General features: G+C 43.6%; 1 protein-coding gene across 1 annotated transcript in view; it reads left to right on the top strand.

The window, feature by feature from the left end:
- The window catches only part of LOC102065066 (solute carrier family 15 member 1), a 47122-nt gene that overhangs the window by 9821 nt on the left and 16732 nt on the right, over positions 1-20569 (top strand). The window contains exons 3-11 of the mRNA XM_074535646.1: positions 4406-7058; positions 10459-10481; positions 13376-13460; positions 13544-13685; positions 16206-16325; positions 16488-16587; positions 16823-16913; positions 18734-18817; positions 19881-19963. Of these exons, the coding sequence (XP_074391747.1) occupies positions 7055-7058; positions 10459-10481; positions 13376-13460; positions 13544-13685; positions 16206-16325; positions 16488-16587; positions 16823-16913; positions 18734-18817; positions 19881-19963 (732 nt within the window). The 5' untranslated portion in view covers positions 4406-7054. The remainder of the gene's footprint in view (positions 1-4405; positions 7059-10458; positions 10482-13375; positions 13461-13543; positions 13686-16205; positions 16326-16487; positions 16588-16822; positions 16914-18733; positions 18818-19880; positions 19964-20569) is intronic.

The following is a 20569-nucleotide window of genomic DNA, read 5'->3' as shown; positions in this document are numbered from 1 at the left end:
ACATTTGTTTGTTGGTATCTCCAGGAGACGTTTCTGACAAAGGGAATATGTTTCAACACATATGAATAAACATGTGCTTAGAGAAAGAAATGGCTGGGTGTATTCCAACAACGAGTCTAGCCTGAGCAGGAACATGGCCAGCCATTCTGAGGAGCAGTCAATACGCTCTCAGGCTTTGCTTTTGTCCTGATGTGAAAATATTCTTGTGGGATATGTTCAAGTATCTGTGGGATTTCCTCTGAAATTCACACTCCAAAGTTTTTAGCCTAAGAAGTGGATTTATCTGACTGTATTTACAAAGTTATTTGTAGGTAGAGGCTGAAAAACCTGTTGGTACTCTTTGCCCCTTACAATTGGGTTCCCAAAGAAAAAATGCAATTGCTGAAATACCTAAAATGAACACAATTCACTTCATCTTTAGAAAAGTATTAACCTTCATGGTAAAATTCTTAATGATTTCCTAAAAAACTATTTCTCTGTCATTAGGTATGCTCACTGTAATTCTGCGTGACAGCATTACTCAATGTGAACATGCTGCTTCTCTTCTCTCTCTAGCTCCTCTTGGAAGACAGTTTCCTGTTCCTTGGAAAAGTTTTTTATAGTGAGGGAAGCAGCAAGTGACCCAGCAACATGTTATGCTGACAAGTAGATTATTTATGTGCTGCAGTTTCAGTTTATGAAATATATTATGTAATTTCGGGTGGTTTATGTGCTGCCATATTGTAACCTTTGTATTGAATGTATTTTACCCAGCTGCCTTTGCAAGAAGGAAAAAGCTGTCATTGGTTGGATTTCTGTTGTTGTGGTTTGGGGTTCCTTTTTTCTCCTTTCTTTCTTTTAAAAATCTCCCATTCTCGGAAGAGGAAAATGGGTTGACCTATTGGATTTTTTTATACTTCCTGCAAAGTAACAGCAGATCCTGGGCTTTTTAAGCATGAAAGTAAGAGGACCTCCCTTTTCTAGAAGCTGACAGAACAAAATAATTGGATTGTGTCGTGGTGCTTATTGGGAATCAGTTGCTCCGGAGTGTCAAGAACAAAGAAAGTAAGAATACAGCCACGTAGATCAATAACATCCTACCACATCTTTTTGCTAATTTGGACAAATATCATAATAATAATAAGGAGACTACTTAGAGAAGGTTAGAGGTGCTACTGGAAAAGGCCAAAGAAAAGTAAAGAGGCAGGGAAGCACTCAAGGGCACTGCAGTGCACAGGTGAATGATTCCATTTGAGCCCTGGATGCTGTGATCTTTCAATAGCAACAGAACTGACCAAGACTTTTAGGATGAAATACAAAAATTGGCTTTATAGAGAATTCATGAGAGAGCAGTGAGATAAGTGAATCTGTTAAAATCTTATTGCACATTAAATTCTGTCAGGTACTGCTGTGGAAGTTTTCATTTAAATCTGAACAATACACAGGACAGCTCTGGGTAGTGAAAAAAAGGAAGCTTTGTAACCTGTGGTGAAATATGAATGTGGAAATAACATGAAAATCCACTTCAGGAGGAATTAATCCATCTGCAAACTTCTAACAGGGCTTTAATAGGTAGACAGTGTCAACTCTTGGTCTCCAGCTGCAGAATTTCCACACTGGAAAATTTGTCTTTAGAAAATTAAATTATGTTGTCTTGTTATCTGAACTCAGATAAAAATGTGTTATTTCCACTGTGGACATTGATGTCATCTGTAGTCAGGTATGCTTTGTGCATCAGTGCTGCCTCACCCACCCCAAAAATTATGTATAAAGTCAAAGGATGTTAAGATGCCTTCCCTTGAAAATGTGAGTATCCAATCTTGTACGATAATTTATTTGAGGGTGGTGTGTGGATGGGGGGCGGGGGCGGTGTGTGTTGGGTGCATCCCTTAAAAATAATCCCTTAAGTATCTTCACAAGTTTAAAATCTCACATCAGTTCCTAAATATTGTGTCAGTTTAACTCCAGTCTTTTAACATCTGCTTGAGTCAAAACACAGATTGGTCAACAGATGACACTTGTACTTGCATGGTCCAGTCAACAACATGATTCATGTTGTAGGGCTGGTTGCATAAATTGACAATATAATCCAGCCAGCTCTACCTAGCAGCTGCTGTGTTGCTGACACTCTCATGTGCTTTCCTTATTAAAAAAAAGCTGAACACAACTTGGCTAAAAACATGCTAGAACTGAAACTTCAGCAGACACAATGCAATGAGAAGATAAAAAGTTTACTCAAAAATGTCAGGTCTCATACCAAAGATCTGAAGTTTCAGAAGAATAGCAATGCAGCAGTACAAAGAAAAAAGACTATTGAAGAGATGTTTGGATGGTTTCAAGGTGCTTTGAACAACATTCAGCATCCTTGCGCTGCCTTAGGTGGGAGAGGGTGATGCTGTGTGTTAGGAAATTCAAATTTAATATGAAGAAAAGCAGAGGTACATAATTCAAAATAAAAAAAAAATTCAGCACCCATTGAAAGGCTTGAATCCTAGCTTGGGTGAAGGATACTCATACACTTGTTTTGTTTGTTTTTTTCTTGAATACAGTCACATACTTCAAGGGTAGAAATAGGTGTTTATCTGCAGTAGAAAGGAGTATGTAAATCAGGAGCTCTTTTGTTCTGCCCTAATTCCCTTGCCAGCTACCCTTAATACTTATGCTAACACTCCTATTTGTCTACCCCACATACCTGCTGGGAGTGCCCTCCCTTGGCAGGGAGACTCTCCTGGCCTCAGAGATGGGTTACACAATACCTGACCATAAATCAGCATCAATGTGGGATTACTGTGTGTGTTTCTGTTCTCCTAATCTCATGCCTCATGCATTGCGAAGGCACAAGACAATGTCTGCTCACATTTGGCTGTGGCTGTGTGCAAAGACCCAGGCTGAAGGCTGGATCCACAAAGGCCTTTCAGGGCTGGAAGGAATGGTCACATCTCTAAGTCCAAAGTGAAGATTTTAAAATCCTCCTTGCAACTGTCACCTAAGGCTGGTTTCCATGCAGACCTACATTTCCAGAACTAAGGTTCCCTATTAAATCCAGGCTTTGCACAAAAGATCCCCTTCAGATTCCCCAAGGGGAAAACCCATGGAAGGAAACAGCAGCAAAGGTGTTGTCAGGATGCAGATAGATATAAAAAGAACTGGACGCGGGGTAAATCTGGCACTACCAAGGAAACAATGTTATCAGTGTAAATGAAAGGGAAACAATCAGAGTTATCAACCTCAAGTTATGTTTCGGCAAAAACAAAAGGAACAAACTCACATCTTGGCAGGAGTGACTTCACAATGTATTGTTTACCATGAACTCATTAGGTTTACATCTGCCATATCAGTTACCTCTGCATGTTGTCACAGGCACTAGTAATGAGCCAAAGACTTTTGCCATTGCTTTTGCCTGGCAGCTCCAGATAAATAGAATTCACTCATTTACTTTATTTAGATACAAGTCTGGGCTCTAGTTCCTGCTCCCCTGCTTTAATCTCCACCCACATCCAGCGTGTGTACATAAAGACGTGCCAGAAAAGCCAAGTTCCTTGTGGGCCACAGCACATAAACTCTTTTCCTTTTTGTGCAGACAATTACTTAGAATGCTGCTGAGCTGGGCTGGCAGGCTGGGCTGATAGAAACCTCTTTCTCTGCATGTCCCTGCTCTGGTTTAGAAAACTCCTGAAGAAGCAAGGGCATGTATTTTAGGGCCAGAGTTGCTCCTTGCACAAAAGTTGAGTGAGCATCTCAAATACCAACCCATGTCACTATGCATGCACGGTGCCCAGTAGCTGGACTGCTGCTGCCTGAAAACACCTGAACTGCTGCAGAGACCCCTGGTGCTCTCCTTCCCAGCAGTCCCCTTTTCCTCCAGACTGTCCCACCTATTATTTGCTCTGCTTGCAAAACAGGACACAGTGCATGAGAAAAGTCAGAGCAAAAAAATCACTTTTCCCCCTGACATTCCCTATCTGGAAAGCTTGAATAAACTTTTCTTGGAAGGATGTATTATCTTGGGAGGAGTAGTTACTGGGAAGTGACAAGTGCTAGTGTTTGCATACTACCATCATGAAAGCCCAGTGGATTGTGGCTGTAGAACAAGATCCACTAGCCTTTGTTTAGAATGAATGAATGTACAACCTCACTCGGTTTGCAGCATCCCATGCAATATTGACCATCCCATGATGAGCTGCACACCCCTGCAAATTCTTTATTACAATTCTTCCAATCTAAAAAAATGAACCAAAAACATCTATTAATATTGATAAATAACATGTAATCTGAACAGATAGTAATTTGCCCTAATTTTCTTTAAAATACTTCAATCTCAATTCAGGTTGTTCATCTTTAAATAATGAATAGTTATTATCAATTATTCCATGTTATGGACTCACCTCACCAGCCCCTCTGAAATTATTGTATTCTTCCTTCCTAGAAGATGCAAGGAAACAATCTTACAGACCAAGGTACAACCTTTGACTGAGCAATATGTGGAACCATCCCTCCAGTGGAAGAATCATTACAGCAGGAACACACATAGCCTGGGAGGTTCCTGCAGAGCACTGATGGTAACTTTTGGACATGAGTGATGGAAGAGTCATTAAGGACCTGTGCTGCTAGACCTTGAACTAAGAAAGTAGGACAGGTTTGAGATATGAGAGCTGGGAGTAGTCTTGGTTGTGGTGACCATGAGATGGTGGAATGTAGGATCTTGTGTGGAAGAAGCAGGACAGTATTCTATTACACCTTGAAAATATGATTCTGTGACTTCAGATTTTTGCAGAAAAAAAGCAGAAATCCATTTCTGCATTTTTGTTTGCTGAGTATTTAACAGCCCTGCTGTGCACTGAGTACTCCGTAAAAGAGAGCCTGAGTGGGAAACTTTAATCCTCTGATAATAAATTCTGTCCCTACAACAAGTACAACCGTAAAACAGCTCCACAGTGATCAACCCTGTGGCATCTATTTACTAAAGGACAGCAGAAGCCAATCCACCTCAGAAACAGCTGTGGAACCATTGTGTGTCCTTTTATCTCTCTGTGGGACAAATTAAAGCGTGTACTCAGCAGGGTGAATACTTTAACAGAGACCTTAAACATTGAAAGATCAGCTGAGTGAAAGCCAGGGTGATCAAACTAACTAATTTATCCCAAATTTTTGAGAAAACTGATGTTTTTTCTTAACATCAGAATTCCAGTTTGTATGTTGATTTCTAAGAAGAAACATCAAAGGCCTACTCTTTGTTTTCACTAAATGCATGGGTCTATATAAGATGTGCCTGGGAACGAACCTTTTACCAACACTGGTCATGCAATGAGAAGTTTCCCATTGTTCAGGAAAGAAATGGCATCTGTAATTCCATACTTTAACAGAAAATGGTGGTCATATCTCAATTATTTCTGTAGATGAATGAGCCATTGGAGGTTTCAGCATTCTTTGCTGCATTACAGATTGCTTGTTTTGCTGGAGTAACCATAATAGAGAAACACAACACTGCCTGTGCTGTGTGGCCATATATGTATATCCCAGTGAGAAGTGATACATGACTAGCATCAGCTGTGTCAGTGGAGCTTATACAGCAAGATTTATGTTTCTTACTGGAGAACTTGCTATAAATATAGCTATAACCACCTACTCATTTTTAACTTAAGAATTTATTCACTAATTTCTACAGTCAAGGGTACAGGTAACTGCTAAGGGGTTAGAGCTCCTTTGAGTAGATTACCCCCATACAGATACAATTGAAGAAACCCAGGATCAGCTGTAGCTCTGGACCAAAAATCAGAGCAGCCTTTAGTAGCTGAAGTGCTGACTGTAGATATTCCAAATTGCAATGCATTGCAATGCTTGTTTGATTTGTACCCAAGACAAAATGAACCTGTTCGGCAGCCAGGTAATTATTAAGTGCATGCCATAGAGAATGCTATTGGATTGGTTGCATAAACTAGAGTGTACCACTGTATCTTTGAGCCTCAAAGAAGGAGCTCATTCTTCTTTCAGAAAATTCTGTTTTGATAATGTCAGTTAATGTTTTACTGTTTCTGCATGCTGAGTTCATTCAAGCTTTGGTAACATGTAGCTTCCCCTAGCTGTTCTTCTGGTCAGCCTTGCACTCTGGCTCTCCTGCTCCTGCTAAACTTCTCATCCATTTATTCCAAGTACATGGCTCAGTAAGGTGTGTGCATGAAACGTACATCATGCTGTACTGATGTGCATTCTCCCAGCTTTCCCTATGGCTTGTGGCACAAATGGCACATGGGACAGATGTCTGCTGTGGACTGACCAAGGGATGAGCAAAGTGGTCATAGAAACACAGACTCACAGGATGGTTTGGATTAGAAGAATTTAAAGTTCTTCTAGTTCCCATGCCGTGCTTTGGGCTGGGACACTTTCCACTAGACCAGGTTGCTCAAAGCCCCATTGAGCCTGGCCTTGAACACTTCAGGGACGCATGCACATCTTCTCCAGGCAGCTTCTCAGAAGCATCTGTCCACTGGAGCCACAGGTCAGAGAACATTAGAAACGGGTGGCAGCTGCAGCAGTCTAGGAGATCTGTTTCCTTGGCTCGAGAGGAGGGAACGAGGCAGAAAGCTGCTCTCCACACAGCGTATAATTTCCCTTACTTGCTTGCAAAGTTTTCCGTCACGCCGTTGACAGCAGAGGGACAAGGTGGAGCTGGCAGCAGTGCAGGGCGCTCGGTTCAGCTGTGGCCCTGTCTCGGTGCTTGCTGGCGGCCGGAGGGCAAAGCGAGCCCCGGGCACAGGTGAGAGCCCTGGTTTGGCAGCCGTGAGGGGAGCGGCGGCGGCGGCGGGAGGAGCGCCGGGGCTCCCGGAGCGCTCCTGGGGCAGCCGGGGCCGCTGGCGGCGGCTCAGGGCCAGGTGAGCCCCGGGATGGCTCCCGGCCAGCACGACCCGCTCCGCTCCCGCCCCGACACCTGCGCGGCGCCGCCCCGCAGCACCCGGGGCCAGGCGGGGCCCCGCCGCCGCCCTTAAAGCCCGGCCGCCCCCGGCAGCCTCCTTCCCTCTTTCCCTGCCTTCCTGCCGGCCTTCAGCCCCGAGCGCTGCGGCGGGACCGCGCCGGCGACATGGGTAGGTGTGGCGGGGCGGGACGGGGCAGCCCGGAGCGGGTGGCGGTGCCCGGCCCGCGGGAGGGTTGCCGGCCCGGGATGAGCATCCCTCCCGCCGCTTCCCTCCGAGCCGGCTCTTCGTGCCGTGACCGAGCTGACAGCGTGGCCAAGGGTCTCGCCCGCCCAGGGCTGCCTCTGCTGCTCGGTGTCGGTCTGAGGAAGTCCCCGGCTATCCTGGGTCTCTACTCTCTCTCTGCAAACGCTGTATCCTCGTGTTTATACGAGCCTGCCTTGAAACCCGAGTGAGAGCCGAGAGCTGGTGCCTCGGTCTCTGTAAGCTCTGAGAGCTGAGCCGGTAAGGTTTATCCTACACTACACTTGTCAGCCATGTGGGGCTTGAGATCTGAGCACGAGTTTAAGGTGGTGTTCCTTGCAGATGTTATAGAATGCTTTTTCATTGACAGTGTTTACCTAGGATTGACTTAGTGGTTTTTAAATACATAGATAAATAGCGGGAAGATTCAGATAAGGGCAGAACCCACCTATCTAATTAATCCTGAAGATTTTTTCCTGTCTAAACTGGAACACTGAGTAATAGAGGTGCAAACCCAACTTTTTTGTGATGTATGGCTCCATTGCCTTTTGTTGGTCTTTTGGTCCTGCAGTGCCTGAGTCCATGGGTGTCTCTCACAGCAAGCAGCTCCTGGGCTGGAGAAACCTTGTCTCACACAGGGAAGGAACCTGAAATGCCCACTCTCCACCCCACAAGTAAATGAACCCAAGAAAATGCCATTGCATCTTCAGCAAGCAAATCTTGGGGGACAAGCAGCCGTAGTAGTGAGCAGGCGGGACATGTCACTGGTGCTGCCAGGGGTCTTGCTGGCTTGGGCAGACCACCAGAAAAACGGAAAGAGTTCTCTGAAGAGAAAGAAATGGGATGCAGCTGTGTCTGCCCATTTAATATCAGGCTTGTTGCTTTATAGATTTGCTTGGATAGTTTCTGTGTAGGTGTTTTTCTGGAGTAGCAAGGTGTGAAGCAGGGACTCCTGGAGGGGGAAGTCCTGTTGGGAGCAGCATCCTTGTGCAGGTGCTGTAGGCCTGCTCCAGGGAGCAGAGGCACTAGGCTTGTGTGTGCCCCAGATCAGGTGTAGGACTGTGGGCTTGCTCTGGAGGCAGGAACATCCTAAGTGACAGTGTGGGTGTGTACAGATTTATTGTGGCCATGGACAGGAAGCATTTCATCCGGGCAGAGTTGCTGTGATGGCTGCATGGAGCAAGGCAGTGTGCTCCCACCTCGTGCCACAGACTGTGAGCTGCAAGGGCTGCAGCATCCACTGCATCTCTGTGACTGCAGGGAAGGAACCACCCTGGTGGGAGGGGGCTGGAGCTGTAAGGCTGCCCCACCTGACCTGCAAGGTTGGGATGCAGAGAATGGCACACTGATAATCATTTAGATGTGGTGCTGAAGCCAAGAACTGAGTGGTTGTTGACTTTACATGTCTTAAAAAAATGTTAAATGTCTTAAGGGAATACAAATTGAACAACTGATTTGAGCTTTGCCATGAAAAATGTGGAGCTCTTTGGTATTTTGGTATCATGAAAATGAGCAGTTCTGTGGGTCATTCTTTGTGGGGAAAAAATAAGAGGGGCTGAAGGTTGCCCCAAAGAGGGACTGCTCCAACCTGCCTTTAGCTAGCTTCAGATTTATCATGCAAGATGGTGGATGCTCTGTGCTTTGTAGGTCAGATCCTGAAGCTGCCTGACAGTGGAGTCCTCAGTTGAGGTGCCTGTGCTGAAAGGTTGGCTTTAATGCTGTCTGGTGTATCCCCAACCCTCTCTGCAAAACAAGAATAGAGGGGTGAAGTCAAAATGTTTAGAAATAGTTGTGTCTCTTAAACATTGAAGTCAGATGATGATGTCTGAAAAAATTTGCCTCTTTGATTTCCTCTGGGTAAGGTTTCTTGCAGAGGTGATACTTTTGCTATTAGGAAAGCAGAAGAAACCCCAAACCAAAGCAACAACCAGATCCTAAATATTTTTTTCCAAGGCTTAGCTAAGCGACAGAAGTGAGCTGCCCAAACTGTTTTTCTCAGTGCATGTTATTAAAACCGGGCAGTGGGATGCACATTGTGCTGGAAAGGCCAACAAGTGGAAATAACCAAGGAGCTGCTATGAAGATGGGCTATTGCTGACACCTTGGTATCTTCAGTGTATCTTCTCTGGTGGGTTGTGGAAGGGACAAATGCCAGTAACTTCAATAACTCGTGTAGCCACATGTGCCCTGAACTGGGTCTGTTAGCACTTTCAGAATGTTGCTTGCTCCCTAATAAAATACATTCTTGAATCACCTGCATAGTACTACTGTCTCTGTTGTGAAGGTACTTGTCCACAGCAGTGAAGGAAAGAATTGGAATAATCTCTTTCAGTGATTTCTGAAGATTTACTTGATTTAATATTCTGTCAAAACCTACAGTGTTGCTGTCAGCTGTTTTCAAGTGTTGTGGACTATGGACTAAATAATGATTTTCACAGAGATACTTTTCATAGGCATTATAAGATGTATTATGGCCTTATAGAGGTATTATGACCTGACTTGTTTAACAAGCAAGGATTTCAAAGTTCACATCTTGTACTTGGTCTTATCTTAACGATAATGAGCTTGCTCATGTGGTTTTATATAAAATGTTGGCATCCACTATGTGGGCATGGGGCCTTTATCTGACACAGTGAAAGCTCAGCCTTCAAGCCTGTCTCCTGAGCTGGGGAAGCCCTGCAGGGCTCTGCTTGGAGTGCTGCCAGGGGTAGGAGGCCTGCCAAGAGCAGCTGGAAGTGACTTCAGGGCTGCAAGCAGCTGTGTGCTCTTGCTGCCCTCAGTGGGACCCCTCTGCTCTTTCCGGTCTTCCCAGGTTAAGGGTTCAGGTTATGGGAGTGCCTGCTAAAGTGGATCACTCACTTGGGGCTTTATATTCAGTCCTCTGTAAGTCGCTTTTCAGGACTTGACCTCCATCCCTGCAGGGCATCTTGAGCCTATTCTTTAATCTTGACTTGCCTTGAAGGTAACATCCCCAAGAGTGAGTTGTTACAGTACTCATCATTTGTGGGTGGCTGGTTCACCACCCCCTTGAATGATGTGTGGTGAGCTGCCATGGGATGCTTTGCCTCCTCAGTCCCTTTGAGGCTCTCCTGGCAGTGTAGGAGTTTATGCTCACTCTGAAGAACCAAAGGCTGCCGAGTGAAGTTTTGCCTAAAAACTGAGAAAAGTCTCCCTTTAATAAACTGAAAATTTACTCACCCTGACCAGTACTGTGTTTATATTTCATTCTTTATTTAAGTTGAACCTTTTTTGAATCTTCCATTGGTTTCAAGGCAGTATTAATTATTAGTTGCAATTGACTTGTATTTTGGTTTTTTTCCTTCCACAGGTGGAAAAACGACCGGCAAGTCGGTAAGTATTATTTTCCCACATAAAATGTTGCTCTACTGATTCTCTTTAGGTTACATTGTTTTGGTAATGTTTGCAGTGCCCAAAATAAAAATAAGCCTATAAACATACACTAAATGTATGCAATAAAGACTTACTGGCAAATGTGCAAAAGCAGCCTAGTAACTTATTAAATTCTAGCTAAGCATTAATTTGCTCACCACCCTGATAAAATGTTTGTGGAGCCATTGCTGACTGAGCGGATGTTGGTAAGGTGGAGATCGGTCCCTGGCGCCCATCCTTCTTGCAGCTGAGTTGAATCTTTGAACTGCAGCTGCTCTTGAATCTTTTGAACTGTTAAGCACATATGTCTCAGGAACCCTGACTCTGCCTTTGTATTTATTATCTTGCAAGGTTTTACTCCACAGGCTTTCCCTCAGCAGACAAAGTCAGAGCTCTGCAGCAGGGTGGTGGCATCCCCAGGGCTGGGTGAGGTTACAGAGGGGATTATAAAACATATAAAACCTTCAGGTTACCTTTTGGTGGTGGATCTGGTGCTTCCTGACCAATGAGGGTAACAACAGAAAAGGTTTTGGTAGATGTGTGTATGGGCACATGAATACTGTAACAGAGGACAGTACGGTGCAAAAGAAGGACAAGCACGCATTATATATTAGCAAGGATTAATTGTATAGTCTCTTCTCTGTAGCAACTTGGAAAAACAGAAGGCCTGTCACCTGGGAGTGACCCAGAAGCTGTCTCTTGCATGGCCCTGTCCATGCTCAGCTCCAGCTGTTACATGCAGACCCTCTCCAGTTTGGGGGCAGCCACTAAAACCAACCAGTGGCTGCTGTGCCAGCATGGGAGTGCAGGACAGCTCCACCAGGCACAGAAGCAGTGGTGGCTTGAAACAAAAACCTAGCCTTGCTGCGCTGTGACCTCCCCAGACCAGCATGTAACACCGTCCTAAAGAATAAGGTCGTGTGTAGGGTGGTGGCAAAACACTGGAGAGGTTTGTGAGAACCCCAAGTGGTCAAAAGATTTTAGTGAGGTTTTGTGAAATTCAGGTGGAGATGGGTCCCACCAGTTCCTGGGCCAGGACTGCTTTGTCTTTTCCTCTGTAGGCAAGAAAAGACATGGGGAGGTCTTTGTTCTGCTTCAGGAACAAACATTGCCTCCTCTCCACCTGGGCTATTCCCAGTTACAAGTCACACAGCCTGGGTTTCAGTAACCAACTTAACCTGTGCTGAACCAAAACTTCAGTGTGTGACTCTCCATCCTGTGACCATTTGCATGGCTTAGGAGAATGCTGTGTGGATGGGACACAAGGCATTCTTCTGGGTGAGCTCCAGCCCTCCAGCACTTGTATCCAACTTGGGAGTAGTTGTCCAAACCTCCTGCTGCCTTCAGCTGAAGGAAATGTGCAAGCTCAAATGAATTTTACCTAATTTTGGGATACGTGTGAATAGTCTTCCTTTGGAGACACCTCTTACAGCCCATGGAGGATGTGATAAATCAAGAGTCACAAGTTTATATTTAGGGCTCAAAATTTTTGTTCTCTGAAGCTAGAGGAGTCCCACCTGGCACTGGCTTCAGCTGAGATGGAGTTCTTTCTGTGAAGCCTGCTTATCAAACCATGGGTAGGATGTGCAGTATGTACTTGGTTCTGCAAAGAAAGAAGGTCAGCGTTGCTCAGGCATCCTCATGACTGAGTTTAGTCAATAATGCTCCTGCCACTCTCATTTTCATTTCTTTTGTAGGATTCCCAAAAAAAGCCTGTTGTAGCACCCAGGTCTCCAAATGTTGTGCTGTTTGTTGAGACTTTGCTGGAAACAGTGGCTTGCAATTTACTTGTGTCAGGCATGATTTCCGTGTATGTTTTTTCCTTTTGAACTGCAAAGTTAACTTCTTCCTGTTTCACACAAAATAAAGATTAGTTGAATTCCTAAGCTTTTGCAATTCAAACAATGCCATTTTTTAATTCAACTTGAGCATGGAGAAGGACTCTTTTGCCTCTGGAAATGTCTTTAGAATTTGATTCTTTGCTATGGAGAAGGGTTAAACTCATAAAAAAGGTTAAAAGGTAGGATTTTGTTTAAATTGCATCCCCAATAGTTTTTTTAGAAATTATATATTCATCCACTCCATGAAGCCAAGTAGGGGATCAGAAATGAAGCTACAGTTCTAGTGACCATGTCAGATTTGTACCTGATGTATGCTCTTAAACCACTGTCTCAATGGCAAGAACTGCATGATGATGAACATGGTCATGCCTGTTGCAGCAGGTGAAGGCTCAGTGAACCTGGCAGCCAAAGCCATGTCAGTTCAGGTTAGGAATAAAGTCTGTTTTGTTACCAGGTCTGAAGAAATGAAGGTTTCTTCATCAGGCAGAATATTTTTAAGTATAAGTAGTTTTCCTCAGGGATTTGCCTGAATGAAAAGTTTAAATGTGTATTTGTTTTAATTACAGGTGCTTAAAAGTAGCCCTGAGCTTCTAACAGGTGTACTGCAGGGGTTTGGTGCATTTTTGTTTAGCCTTGGGTTTTAATTTTTTGTTTTTCCAGAAACATTTTGGCTTTTTGTATATTTTTTGATACCAGTCAAGATTGCTGTAAGGGTTAGGTGCTGGAGACCTAAAATGTGCATAGTACAACACTTATAGGTCATTTCTAGCATTGCTGAAGGTCTCTTGCAAAATGAGAGGTGTGCAGACCTCTGGGGACCAAGAGAGGAAAGTGACAACTGACTCTTGGTTCAGGTAAACTCCTGTCCTCCCTCAGAAGCCTGTGCAGTGTACAGACCCTGAGTACCTACCACTCCCACTGAGTCCATGTTGAGCTTGCTTGAGCTGTGGCTTGCAGTGAAGAGTGTTAGTCTGGGTTGCACAGCTCTGAGCTCACATTCTCTCTTGCCTCCAGGTGCTCTGCTTTGGCTTCCCTTTGAGCATTTTCTTCATTGTCATCAATGAGTTCTGTGAACGGTTCTCCTACTATGGCATGAAAGGTATGTCCCTCGTCTCCTTGTGCTGAGTGTTGCCCAGGCCTGACTTGGGTCTGTAACCTGTTGTTTTGTTGCTCTTCCTACAGCTGTGCTCACTTTGTATTTCACACGTTTCCTACACTGGGAAGACAACTTTGCCACTGCCATCTACCACACATTTGTGGCTCTGTGTTATTTGACGCCGATCCTTGGAGCCATCATAGCAGACTCTTGGCTGGGAAAGTTTAAGTGAGTGCTTCCTCAGAAAGCAGACAGAGAACGTGATAGCTCACCTGAAACTGGTATTACTTAAATCATCACCTAAAACTCTAGCTGTGAACATCAGCTTCAGAGCTGGTGTTGCCTGCTCCAGGATAGTTTGTTTTATTTCACCAGAGAATGAGGTTTTCACTGATTCAGCTCAGACTTGAAACTGCACTGTGAGTTAACAAATGTTCCAGATCTGCTAGTTGGTTAAGGGTGGTAACATTTTGCTTTCTGAGCATGCTGCATGTTTTTCCTCTCACCTGGGCAAAATGTAAGCAAAACTAAGGAGAGTGTTCACCAAGCTGTGAAAATAGATACTGATCAGGATAGTACCACTGCAGTGCTTAGTAATGTGACCAGTTTATTTCCAAGGGCTTTATCTCTCTCTCCTTTCCTGATGTTTTGATTCTAAAAGTGTTTACTTTGCCTGAGAAAAAGCACAGTAAAGGTTTTATGGAGGGTTGTGAGCCATGAGTGTAAGACCTTGCCAAAGGTCTCCCAGAGATCAGAGATGTGCTGTGCAGTCAGCTGCGCTGTCTTCTTCCGCTGTAGGGACAGCCCCTGGGAGCCCAGCGCTGCAACCACAGCCCCGTGAGCTCTGTGCAGCTGCTCTGAGCAGTGCAAACTCATTGCAGCTAGCTGGATGTCTTACAGATTGCAGCCTAAAAATATTGTGCACTTGCTTGTCTACATGCTATGGTTTATTTTTTAAATTTATTTTGGCTTTTTCATGTTTTATCAAGATGAAATTTTCCAGCGCTCGTTTCTCTTCTCCTTTAGTACTTGGATATGCCCGTGCTGCAACTGAAAGGCCCAGACCTTTAACAGGAGCTTGCTAGGATGGCTTAAACAAGAGAAAACATGCTTTAGGATATGCCATTAGGTATTAACACCCAAAAATGCAGCAAGGTGTCATGAGGAAAGCTTAAACAAGAATTTTAAAAAAATCTATGATGTCAAGTGGAAGGGGAGATAACCTAGGCACTGTTAATGACCCTTAAAGGAGAGGCTTCAATCTTCCACAATCCATGTACTTGGTGCAGTGCCTGTCAAGAAGTGTGATGGGACATGCTCACAGATCGTGGGGTGTGAATTTCTTGGAGAAAATAGTACAGAAACCAGAGTTATTTTTTTAATTGTGTGCCATCGATGCAATGTCAATTATGTAAGTCTTTGCAGTGGGTTCATAAGCCTCACAAATAAAACCCAGAAGTTTCACTCCTGATTAGCTCAGTTTCAACTTTAATTGGAGACTTTTCCCCAGGTTGCTTGGTAAATAAAGTGACTCTGTGGCAGTGCTATAAAAAAGCGCACCCCATTAAGCTGTGTCTATTAAATACCACTAAAGAGCAGACTCCATGTTGCCCCACTTTATAGATTTTGTTTTTACTACACTACAGATGAGGTCAATTTTAAGTCAGAGAAACCTTGTTTAAAGTGAGAGGAACTTGCTCAATTTCCCTCTTGTGTCAGGGTGCTGCTCCAAGCTTGCTGTGAGGATCTCTTGCCTATGTCAAATAGCTGTTCCAGGTCTTTGAGCATTGTCCTTCATTCTCCTACCTTGCACTTGATTTGGGACCACTCCTGAAAGCTGGGGTTTTAATAATTTCACATCATTGCATTGTGTTTCTCTTGCTTTTCCTCCAACCTGGAGACCTGTGTCTGTGCCTATTGAATGGAGGCCCACCCAAGGACACAAGCGAACATGGATTAAACTTCAGCTGTGTACTTAGGGTCCAACAAACTGAAAATGGAACGTGCTTTTACTTATAGAAAAGAGGACTGGACCCTAAAGCCAGGGTGGGAGACTTGGTAATTATGCAGTACTATTGCCCTAGGCTCCTCCTGGCCAAGGTAGTCAGGCTGAAAGCCTGCAGCCTGCACACTTGAGTGCAGCTCTTACTCAGATCTGAGTGTAAATTGTTGGTACACTTACAGCAAAGAAGGTGTGTTATAGAGTTGTTGTGCACAACAGTATTTCAGGGGTATTGCCATGTGTGAAGCAGATTTTTGATTTTTCCTTTTTTTTGTAGTCCTGCAACTAAAATCTAAAATAGCATAGGGAATGCTTAATGCCCCTTAAATCGGTGTAAATTGCAGATTTTAGTTTTGCAGAGTAGTCTATTTGAACTTCAGCTTATAAAAATATGAAAATAGCATTCTTGATTTGGTCATTAAAAAGGCAACCACTTAAGATACTGTGACCTAGTGATACCTATAGAATCCATTTTTTATCATGCCTTTATTAATTAAAGGCTACCTTATTAAATAAAGGCTACATAGAATAATAATAATAAAAAGAATAGAAATACCGTGGCTGTGGCATGTGACCTGATTTTTATAGTGGCTTCTGACAAGTTCAGTCCATAACTCATTGTATGTTAGTTTTTTTCATTACCAAGAATCTTTAAAGTAAGCAAAAAGTCTGCACTAGCTGTGGAATTATCTTTGTGTTAGTGTGTTAACATATCTAAGAAAATGTATCTCCTCTCTTGACAACAGGACCATTCTCTACCTGTCCATTGTCTATGCCATTGGGCAGACAGTGCTGTCCGTGGGCTCCATAAATGACCTGACAGATCACAACCAGGATGGCTCTCCCGATGCTATCGCAGTGAACGTGTGAGTTGCCTTGTACATATTTTTTGTCCCAGGCAAGTGAATGATGGGGCAACTTAAGTTTATGTTACTTGAATTTCAACTGTCGTTCAACCAGTCTATTATGTATGCTGTAAGAACTAACACAAAATGATGGGGTTTTTTTTCTTGTCTCCTTTGTTCCAGTGCTCTGTCCATGGTTGGCTTGATCCTTATTGCCTTCGGTACTGGTGGGATCAAACCGTGTGTGTCAGCATTTGGTGGAGATCAGTTTGAAGATGATCAGGTAACAATGTCTTACAGATTTTCAGTTATACAGATTCTCTAACTAATGTTTGACTATTATAGTACTCTCATATTATACATGTTTGAATAGATGCACGGTTTTTCCTGAGGAGCTGAAGAAGGAGCTTGTAAATTATTTGTCTTGAATTGTCTTCAATGGCACTGATTTTTTGATCTAGGCACATCAAGGTGGTTGTGGCTAAACCTTTCTAAACATCTTCCTGTTTTTACTGTAGGAAAAGCAAAGAAGTACCTTCTTCTCTCTCTTTTATTTGTCCATTAATGCTGGAAGTCTTTTATCTACTTTAATCACTCCAACTATCAGAGGTAAGGTCACATGTTTGTTGACGATTGTTAAACACCAGAAAAGGTGTGTTGGATTGCAGTCCAGTCCAGTTAAAGTTCAGGTTCTGTTCTCTGACACACTGGACTTATCTAGCAAATAGTCTTCAGTGTGTCATCCAGCTTCTCAGAGATGAGGTACTCTCAAAAACAAGCCAGTTGAAAACCTTCATTGCCTTTAGGGCCAGAAGTACTAGATCTGAAGAGACATGCTGGAGCTAGCAGCTTGTATGCCTACTGCACGTTGTAATTCCACTAAGGTACAAATGTGTCACAGCTTCCAATACCTGTGAAGTATCACACTTGATAGAATTGTATTGCTTCCTGGGAAAGGAAGGGGGGAGAGAGCCTTCTCCTCTGGAAATGTGCCCATGCTAATTACAGAAGCATCTCTGCATGTAGGAATATATTAATCCCTGTGACAAAGTAAATAATTTTTCATCTTTTTAAATAAGAAAGTTATGTTGTCTTTTGCTTGTGAAGAATAGCATGATCCTAAACAAACCCCAGAAATTTGCTAACCTATGTGCATATGGATTTCTGTGGCAAGCTTGCACAGATGGTGCTGTATGGATGCACTTGCCAGCAGTTTCACAAGGCTGCTTTTCCCAAAAGCAAGGAAACAGCATGTGAATTCTGGAATAACCCAAAAGCACCGGGCTGAACTTCTGGCCTTTGGATTTCTTGACTGGAAAAGACTCTGTAGAAGAGTTTTAGATGTTTGCTTAATGCAAATTCTACCCTTTCCCAAAAAAAAAGGAGAGATGCATGAGGCACAGCATGTAGTTTACTTCCTTGCTGATACAGGGTGAAAAATTCCTTGGAAAAAAAATGACAAATTGAGCTGAGGGAAGTGATAACCGGTTTCAGCCTGGAAAGGTTTGACCAGAAGACTTATACAATTAAATCAAGGCATGAATTATCTGCAAGCTACCATTTTTCCCCCAACCATATTATCTAATTTTCCTTTTAGAAGAAGTATGGAAAGAATGTAATGATTTTGTTTAGTCTTTTATTTTATACTGCTGAAGTCAGTGGGAGTCAAATCTGTGACTAATGCCAAGGAGGGGAGGGGGCTGGTAATTGTGGTTTTGTTTCAACAAGCTACACTTACATCACTAAAATCTTTGCTTATGAACTTGGCCCAAAACTTTTGTAATCTAGTTCCTTTCTCACTAAGGACATGCTTTTGACCCTTCTAGTGTAATTCTTCATGTCTCAGTGTAAAACTAGATGTAAATTTCCTGTGAGGAGATCCTGAGAGGCATTAGGCTGTTTGGCCTGGAGAAGAGAAGGCAAAGGGGGCATTTTAACCAAGTAGAAATATCCCTGATGGGGAATGAAGAGGACAGAGCCAGGCTTTCCTCAGTGGTACCCAGTGTCAGATCAAGAGGCAATGGGCACAAGCTGAAATAGAGGAGGTTCCCTCTGAACATCAGGAAACTCTTTTTCACTTTTAGGGTGATCAGCAATTGGCACAGGCTGCCCAGAGAGGTTGTGGAGTCTCCATCTGTGGAAATACTCAAAAGCCATCTGGACAATTGCTTCCAGGTAGCCCTAGCTGAGCAGGGCACTTGGCCTGGATGATGCCCAGAGGTCCCTTGCCCCTTGAACTGTTCTGTCATACATAAATCCCCTTTCCAATATTGAGAGATAAGTTGGATACTGATCCTCCACTCTGAGGGTGTTGGTAGACTGATTTGTTGTTCCCCCAAGAGTTTTCAGTGAATGCAAAGACCAGAAACCATTTGGAAAACATCAGCAGTGCTGACTGGGTCTTTTATTTGATGTTATTTTTACTTCAGCTTCAGAGTGTGGCATTCATAGCAAACAGGAATGTTACCCCCTCGCTTTTGGAGTTCCTGCTATCCTCATGGCTGTTGCCTTGGGTAGGTGAATCTCTTGCTATCCTGTTGCCTTGGTAATTAGATGATAATCTCAGAATAATGACAGTGTGATAGAAATTCCCAGGTATTGACCTCTCCCAATACCTGATCATTTCTGTGATTTTTGACTTAATTTTTTTCCTGGATGGGAAGGTGGGTGGGATTAATCTGAAGTACTAACTTTTACTGAAGAGTCTGATTTACCAGGAGAGTTGGATGGGGCTGGGCTGAGGCATGAATGTATGCTTGAATTCTGTACATCATGTAAACTACTGGCTATGTTTCTTGGATTACTGGTGTGTACAAATCGATCTTTTGAATGTAGGGTGAGAACTCTCAGAAAATGTGTGTTTTGGATATTGTCTCTAGTCCAGGATTATAATCTGTGTAAGGTGATTGTCCCTGAGCTGGAGAAATCCCATATTTGATATGTCAGTACTTCTCAAACACCTGCATTTTTACCAGCTGTGCTACAGGTCACTCCCCAAGCCTTACTGCTGCCCAAGAAACTGGGGGTGCCATTAGATGGTCCTTGTCCTTCCTGGTCCTGCCTGGGAGCCCACCTGGCTGCCAGTGCCCTCGCCTTGCCCGTGAGCCCAGCCCAGGCTGGATGGTGGCTGTGGGGCTCTGCCTGTGCCTGCCCTGGGTGTGGGATGGTGAGGCTGAGCAACGTGCCTGGGGGCAGAGGACACCTTGGCCAGTCCTGCATTCAGGCAGAGCCTTGTGTGTCCCTGCATGATGTGAGCTCCTGAAAAGGAGCCCCTACAGCAAGGCCAGAGTCAAGGTCCTAAATGCCCTCGTTTTGACCATCCCTCAGTTGAGAAAACCTCCCACTGAGCACTTACTGTGGGAGTATCCAGATTTAGTTTTTGTCCTGAATAGAAGCAATCTGCTGGTATTAATTTGATTGGTCTTACTGTATGATAGCATGTGAATAGGCAATTGCATTGCTTCTTGGGAGGCTTATTCCCACCCTGATTACCTCTTTGGCTTGCAGTTTCCATACCTAATTATTTGCCACTATTTTAATTTAATCCTGAGTTGCTTTTCTGTTTGCATATTGTAGTTGTGTTTGTAATTGGAAGCAGAATGTACAAGAAAGTTAAACCACAAGGAAATGTAATGCTTGAAGTTTCCAAATGTGTTGGAGTAAGTACTGCTTACATTCCCCAAACCCCTGGCAGCCATTCCTAAAGCTGTTCTGTAAATGTGCCACAATGAGAAGTCTGTCTTAATATGAGGAAAGTTTCTGAAGGTTTTTGCTTTATTACAGAAGGCTTCATACTGATACATCCACATTTAGGGTGTCTTTTTATGCATATCTTGATTTATATGCGGATATATGCACATAGGAAACAAAATCAGGTGTCATTGTTATGTAAAAACTTATCCCAACTTGTGGGAGTCATTCCTTCCACATTTGTGCCCCTTTATGCAGAAAGAGACAAACATGCCTTGAGCTGAGTCAAGAGCAGAGCTACTAGTGCATCTTATCAGCAAAAACTTATTACTTATTAAAAGAATATTATTTACAATCCAGAGGTTTATTGTTCCCCACTGCATTAAGGAAATTCTGGGGGTTGCACATCAGTGTGATCTTGCAAGGAAAGGAGTGGAATCTACAGGAATAGCACCTCATGTCCCAACTTTGCAGAGCCTCAACCTTGAGATCAAATTTATTCATGCATGAGATACTTCATTCTCCATACAGATCTGCCATCTTTATACAGCTCAGCCTATTGCCTATCTTGTAAG

The sequence above is a fragment of the Zonotrichia albicollis genome, chromosome 2, assembly GCF_047830755.1.
Source record: "Zonotrichia albicollis isolate bZonAlb1 chromosome 2, bZonAlb1.hap1, whole genome shotgun sequence".
Lineage (NCBI taxonomy): Eukaryota > Metazoa > Chordata > Aves > Passeriformes > Passerellidae > Zonotrichia > Zonotrichia albicollis.
The sequence above is the reverse complement of the archived record's forward strand: the minus strand, read 5'-3'. Positions and strand labels throughout refer to the sequence as shown.